The sequence below is a fragment of the Diadema antillarum genome, unplaced genomic scaffold (assembly GCF_040938485.1).
Source record: "Diadema antillarum isolate AM-2024a unplaced genomic scaffold, OU_Dant_1.0 seq00000406_RagTag, whole genome shotgun sequence".
NCBI classification, from domain to species: domain Eukaryota; kingdom Metazoa; phylum Echinodermata; class Echinoidea; order Diadematoida; family Diadematidae; genus Diadema; species Diadema antillarum.
Window position 1 is genome coordinate 1,126,597 of NW_027271394.1, and position 7,733 is coordinate 1,134,329.

The following is a 7,733-nucleotide window of genomic DNA, read 5'->3' on the forward strand; positions in this document are numbered from 1 at the left end:
TGAAACATATCAGGGCTTTTAGTTTAATGCTATTTTTTATTTGATTCATTTGCAATGATGCCAGTAGAAAGGTCTGTTTACTGTCTGCTATTCAGTAATGTAGAGGAATGACTCAAATATCTTGTCTTGTTACCATCCGTGGCGAACGCTCTTTCTGAAGCAGTGCAAACCAAAGAACTACGACAAGCTCCGCAAGAAGTTCCAGCTCATGGCGCAGCAGAAGGCCCAGCTCAACCGCAAGACCAGGGCTGAGAAGCAGGCACTCAAGGCTGCACGGGAGGCGATGAAGGCCGAGAAGGAGGCCAAGGGTGCGAGAGGGGGCGGAGCAGGGGGTCCGGCTGGAGTGAGCGGAGTCTCCGGAGGTGGTGGTGGTGGCGGAGTGGGTGGGGCAGGGAAGAGCGGCGGAGAGGTGCGCACCCTCAAACCTCAGACTGCCCAGTTGATTGAGGTACTTCAGCAGACCGAATCAGCTGTACTGAAGGTGAGTGGGGGAAACATATGCACTGCTGCTATACCAGGGTGTGGTCATGGAAGGGTGGAGGTCCCCCCCCCCCCCCCCCCCATAGAGCCACAACTTCAACAAAAGCACTACTGTATATACAATGAGGCCCCATACCATAAAACAAGAGATCCTGGATTGGAATCCTGACTGGGGCATTTGTCCTTGGACAAGATGTTTTGTCGACTATTAATGTCCCACTTCAACCCAGGTGTATAAATGGTGCCTATTAATGCTGGAGCAATGTAAATGGCAAGGTCATGCAGGGGAACACCTGTTTGCACTGAAGTGGGTACCCTTGGTACCTGGTAAACAAGACTATAATCATTATCAGTAGGAGGTTTACTCCCAATCCAGTGCCAATCCAGTCCGACTGTGGCTAAGTTGACAGCTAGAGCTATCAATAAAGAACCTTTGGGATCGTGGCAAGGAGAGCTTGGGTGTGGTCTTTACCTTGCTACATCTGTATACTCAAAGAGATTGCAGTTGGCTAGGAAAACGGGTTGCCATCAGTCTGTATGATATTAAACCATATTACAGGCAAACATCCCAGCATAAAATAGATCTCTCTTAAATTAGACAATAGTCCACAAAAAATGTTGACTGAGTCCTTCTGCTCATTGCTTTAATATGTTACAGTAGCTTGGTTGAAGATATGCAATTTTGATCATTGATAAGATGAATGGTGTAAATATTGTGTGAAATATATTTATATATAGAAAGACAAATACAGTGGCCAGTGGCTAGACTTCTACAGGTGGTGAAATATAGATTGGATGTGTGGATCACGTTGACCTTTGATACTAATTCTTCCATCTTGTGACAAGTATTTCAATATAGTTTTTAAAAAAGGGTTTATATTGCAAGAATTTAGAAGACATAATTGTCATTATTCACTTTAAAGGGATAGTACAGTTTTGGTAGAGATGAGAATTGGGTTTTGAACTTTTTGCGAGATACCAAGAAAACACTTATGATATAGTACAGAACATGCCATATTAAGAGGAATTCAAAGTTTATTTGACGAAAATCGGGTTTGGAATGACTGAAACATCCAAAAACAAAGTAAAATAAAGCGATCGTATTAAAGTGTGGGTCCCACACTTTATTAGAATCGCTCTTTTTGATATCTCAGCCATTTCAAAACCAATTTTCATCAAATAAACGTTGAATTCCTCATAGAACTACATGCTCTTTCACATTTTATAAGAGGTTTCTCATTATCTCACCAAAAATGTTAGAAACTTGAAATTAGGTCTCAACCATAACTGTATAACCCCTTTAAGGTTTTCATGCAGCATTACATCGCAGAAGGAAATGAATGTTTGTTTTGATATAACAGGCCAGACAATATAATTAATCATACGGCAGGTAAATTGTGCTATCTTGGCACTTCAAAAATGTCTGTTTACACAGCAAGCTATGGATGTGATAAGCTAACAATTTGAAGATCTCCAAAAAGTTTGTTACCACCAGTCTTTTCGTGATATAGGCGACGACGTCCCTGCCCCTGACATTTTATTGACTTTGGCATGTGAACACACTTTAAGCACTGGCGTCATCAGTCCTCAACTCTTGAGAGAATGGTGTCAATCAAAGGAGAGTTCAAAGAACTTTTCTGTATCATTTACAACGTGCCAGAGAACTTTTGACTGTTATGAATGTTTCTGTTGCTCAGATGGAACCTCACAACATGACTGAAAAATCTGAAAATGCGATGAATGAATTGGCCAGTACAGAGGTATAGCTTCAATATTTGTTGAAGAATGACATGGATATCTCTTTTGCTGTTGAAATTCTGTATTCATTTTGATGGACTCTTCTGAAAAGTGTTCATGTAAAGAAGTCTGAATATCTGCAGAAACTAAAGACCTAAGGGTGTTTGTCATGTCCCTTGTATGGTTTCAAGACTCTATTCATCTCGATGAACTGATTCTTCATGATATGTGGCATCCCACTCTGAATTAAAATGTCCCCTTATCCTAATTTCTTCTGCATTTTTTTTTTCAAAAACTTATTTTAACACATTGTAAGGAGGGGTTTAGCTTGCATCCTAAATTTCTCCACATCACAGGTGGCAGAGAAAGAAGGTGTCAATCTGAAAGAGCACAAGTACAGCGACCTCCCAGCCACCATGGAGCTGGATGACTTTCTGCGGCTCCAGTGCCGTCTGGGGGAGGAGCTGGTGTTCCACCTGGTGCAGTGGGTGCGGCACCTGCCGTTCTTCACGCAGCTCTCGGCGGTGGAGCACACCTATCTCCTGAAGACCAAGTGGCTGGAGCTCATGCTGCTCTGCACCATCAGCCGGGCCATGCACTTCAAGCAGCCCCAGACCAGCGGGAGCGGCTCCTCGGGCGGCATCAACGGCAAGTCCAGCGGCGGAGGCGGGCTGGACGTTGGGCTGAGCTTCGAGCAGTGCACGCACAAAAACCTGCTGCTCCTACAGGAGTGCATGAACAAGACGCTGGACCTCCGGCTGGACATGGACGTGTTCCGGGAGGAGATGGGGGAGGTCGTGGAGAAGGTCACCAAGCTGGCAGCCTCCTTCAGGACCCTGGGCATCACGAGGAATGAGTACCTGCTCCTCAAGGTCATCTTGTTGTTAGACCAAGGTAAGTGTGCCCAGGCTCACCTGGTTGGCGATAAGATTCATCGTCGCACGTAAAGAAGCCTGTTGTCTATACTGAGCTATGTGTGTGCATGCACACATGTGTGAAGTTAGTCTACATTTATTCATACAGCAAAAAGAGGTGATTACCTGAAACAATGCTGGTCAGTCTGTTCTGAAGCCAAACAAGACACTTCCTGTCACTCTCCCATGTTCCCAGGAACTATTTTTTTTAAAGTCCCCAAACAAAATTTCTTAGAAAGCTTCACCTTTGAAGAGGTCACTCTGCCTGCTGTGTAATTCCAAAGTGCGTGTCAGTCTATTCTGGGCTCGTTTTTCGACTCGCCGGCTTCCGCATCCTGCTCAGTTTATGCGCCCAAACAAAACACGCTGAAATGATTTCCCTTCCCTCCCCGGAGTGTTCCTATACGCTCCTGAAGGTCAGTCAGTCACTGGATCAAGGTAGACAAATATTTCCTGGAGAGGTTCTTGACCCAGTGCCATTCTCGTCTGCTCAGGCTGGGAATCCATCTTGGCTACGTATCTATATTTAGGATCAAATATGAGGATAAGAGCCTGGTGGTGCTTACAGGTAGAAGCCCCAGCATGCCTTGCCAATATCCATGGACCGTATCACCTGGTGCATGGCGATGGCCGGTGTCTCCCAATATCAGCCCAAATTGAGATTATTATGAGTGTGAAATGAAAACTGAGAGGGGTACTTCAATGCTTGTACCATACTGAAGCTGACAGATCCTCAAAATAGCAGATCCAATTTCCCTAACATTTTTGGTAAGGGGTTGTGTGATCCCCAAACTTGAATGAGACTGCTGTAATCTCACATAGCACTTAGTGTTGTAGACCTGCCTAAAATATCATTGGTCATGCTCCCAAGGTTCCTTTGACATTCATGATGTGTAAAGGGAGTTTCCAACCATACTTCTGTTCATCATTTCATGTATCAGTGTTAACAAAACATATCCTTTGACACTAAGTGTAATATGAAAAGCCTTTTGTTAAACTTGAATTGCTGTGAATATGGGCTATGGGCTGTTACTGTCTCAATAAAGTATAATTACCCGTAGTTTTCTCCTACGGTCTCATCAAATACCAGCTCAAATACACCAACATCGAGATAAATGTTTTATTGATTTTTTTTTCTCTGAGTAGAACAGATACAACTGCAGTTTAGATTGCACAAGCTTTTCTTAAAAAGTGCTGCCACCTTTTGTGCAAAAAAATGGGTGCCTTTAAAGACCTGAAAGACATACACTGTAGATAGGTATTAGTTGATGCAGGCTTTGTAGATATTTTATCAGAACTTCATATAGTGGATCTGACAATCTTCTGTAAGGTGCCTTGATGCAGAATTGTATGAATTGCTGTAAACATGATATACTCACGGCATGAAATTTTCGCGAAGTGGAGGCGACGGCCTTTGTTTCGGCATGAAATTTTCGCAAATTGCCACTGGCATTCAATGCATATAGTGTAGACAAGAACTTTCGTAGCATTTCAATTTCGCAAATCTTGGCGTTTGCGAAATTTGCGAAAATAAAATGGTTAAAAACAGTATCCTCAACAATCAAAACTTACTAAGAAACAATATGATTAATGGGCAATACCTTAATCTTGAAATTATGCAGCTCCTTTAAGATTGTACTGCTTATGTTTGATATCATTCAGCTTGCATGTAATTGGTACTTTAGACATGATCTAGGTTTAATTGAAAATGCATGTCTGTTTGATAATAGACATATGCTGTTGTATGTGTATATTTATATGATTCTATTTTCCCAGACCAATGCATAATTTACACCTCTGAAACAGTTTTAAGTGAGCACTGGGCATTAAGATAGTTGGTACTGTGAGTGTATAGTTTTGCCAAGCTCTCTAGAATCATCTTCACGATGAATAGCATCAAACCGAGACTATCGTCAATGGACTGAAACTGTCATCAGCAACTTGAAAGTTTGGAATTACGATGCCATTCAACATGCATTGTCCATTACGCAGGGCGAAGTGATTATCCACCCTCGCAAGCATTTCACTTACATAGCAAATCATTTCTTATTACTTCCCTGTTTTCATGTATTACACTATGAGGGTGTAGGGTTGAAGCACAGAATGTCATAGACCTTTGAAGGAGATTAGAAATGCTGTGGTGGTTTTAGGGATGTTTTGCTGCACCGTTCATGTTGCCAGTATGCCATTTAAATTGTAAATGAGAATAAAAAGGTGCCCTTTATTTTTAATATTTGTGAATCATATACAAGTTTATTGTTATCAAATCGCATAGGCCTATGACTTCACTAAACTGAATACTCTCATTTATGACAATTGTTCAGAATCTTCACTTTTGCTTGTTTCTTTTAAAATGATTAGAGACAAATGTTCATGTGGTATTCAGACAATCTGTAAATGTCATTTTAATTTTGATGTTAATAAGTGTTCAAGGACATACATCTGGTTGTAGGATATCACCACTTTTTCAGCAACTCACCTGACGGGAGATTGACATAGAAACTGTATGATTGAGGAAGTAGCAGCATGCTCAAGGTCAAGATATGCTAACTTGCACATCATTTGGAAACCAATATGTGGTCACCATGTGTTTGACAGATTATTGCACGTAACGGTACATGCATGTACACTCCATGCTGTGCTGTGATGTGATATGCATGTAGCATGGGTTTCCTAGTCTTCTCAGCAGACGCTTTAACTTGCAGCAACTCATCACAATAAGGGAAATAACCCATATTTCAAAATTTTCTCAGTATAAGTTCCATTTTTTTATGACCATTTGTAAGTAACCTGTCATTTTGATATGGAACATTTGTCACATGAATATGTTTTGAGACATAGCTGCACAAATTTAGAGAGGGATGTTTAGTTTGCTTGAATAGTGACTGAAAGGAGGCTATATCTGGGTGTACAGACTGCCCTCCCAAATAGGTCCATTGTGGCTTTTTATTACTTCATTATCACCCACAACCCAGGGCTGTGATAAAAATCGTAATATCCCTTCCTTCGCCATTATCTGTCAAGTGTGTCTATTACCCTTGTACATCCCTCAGATATTTATTGGTATATTGCAGTCCATGTCAAGCATCCGGCCATAAATCGCCCCTTCTGGCTCGAGTTGGGTCCAACTTGGGGACGGGAATAGAACAGTTGCGAAGGCATTAATCCATGCAATGATATAATGGTTTCAAACTTGACCCTGAAAGTGTAACATTGAACTGAAACTAGAATATATCTTCTCTTCAATGTATAGTCTACACCTACCTTTGACAACCCCAGTGCACTTAAGCTGCCTTCTTTCTGTCCAAGTTGTATTAGTCTTGTAAATATAAGATACACAAACACATTAAATGAGTTTGCATGAAATATTAGTGTCAATTGTTTTCAGAAATATAATTTGTTGAGGTATAAGAAATTAAATCACTTTTACTTATTGAAATCTCCCATAAGAAGCCTGGTGAAATCGATTCATTTACCTTGAACCTTGAGTTAAAACAAGTGTAAAAATACGCTGAAGGGAAGATTACAAAATTTTCACCTGTGACTATGATTCTATGGAAAGTAGGAATTGTCAATTTATTAATTTGCTTCTAGCCATTATCTCTTCAAGTACTCTCTGTCACTTTGTCTGTCTCTCTGCCTATGAAAGTCCCCCCCTCCACTTTCTCTCAGACATTTTTGTTGATCTTAGAAAGAATGATTGTTGAAGTGGCAGAGTGGCATCCAAGTATGTATTTGATCTCCAGCTCAGTGTATGTAACCTGGTAACAAAGTTTCTTCTCACCTGTTATCTCTTTCTCCTTTCTCCACCCCACCCCCACCCCAACCCCTTTATCTTATTCCAGGTGGCAAGCCCTCCAATGACCAGATCCAGTCGGTGCAGGAGCCGTACCTGCTGGCGCTGCGGGACTTCATGGAGGCCAACAACCAGGCAGGCCGCTTCGACGACATCGTCTCGCAGCTGCCGGAGCTGCGAGCCAGCAGCAAGCTGCTGCTGCACAGCAAGCTGCTCTACATGCCCTACCTACTGAATGCCATCGCGGGCGTCGGCCCCAGTGGCGGTGCGTCGACGTGCTAATACCACACACCCTCCACCGGTTACACATGGGCGCGGCTCAGCTGGCTGGAAGAGTAGCATCCGATCCGTTCATCATGGATTTATAGAAAATGTTTCTAAGAAGATAAGTTTTTAAAGCGGAAGGGTTGAAAAGACTTCTCATTGTGTTTTGTTTTGTATCCATTACTCTTTTAGGGGCAATTTATCCCATGGGTCTAGCCTGCCAGAAGTGCAAATAAAAACATTAAACAAAAACAGAAACCAGGCAAGATTTGGCCAAATTCCAATCTCGGTTTTCAAGCTGTCATGATGCAAGGTTAATGCTTCTATCATATGAGATGCCAAGGGGGTCAGTCCCACTTGTGATGTAAAAAGAATGACATTCTTTTGACGATTCTCAAAGAATGTACTGGTATATCTTCATATGCCTTGACTAGGCAGAGTAGATCCATTTGATACCTCAGAAAGAAAAGCGTGTGCGTTTCTGCAGTGCCACTCAAATTTCCAGGCAAGACAGGGTATCAGTGTAGATAAATGCCTTAGTC

General features: G+C 42.0%; 1 protein-coding gene across 1 annotated transcript in view; it reads left to right on the forward strand.

The window, feature by feature from the left end:
* LOC139732225 (nuclear hormone receptor family member nhr-91-like) overlaps nucleotides 1–7,209 on the forward strand; it is a 49,345-nt gene extending 42,136 nt beyond the window's left edge. The window contains exons 4-6 of the mRNA XM_071643102.1: nucleotides 161–481; nucleotides 2,574–3,111; nucleotides 6,977–7,209. Coding sequence (XP_071499203.1) covers nucleotides 161–481; nucleotides 2,574–3,111; nucleotides 6,977–7,209 — 1,092 coding nt within the window. The remainder of the gene's footprint in view (nucleotides 1–160; nucleotides 482–2,573; nucleotides 3,112–6,976) is intronic.
* Nucleotides 7,210–7,733: the final 524 nt, after the last annotated feature.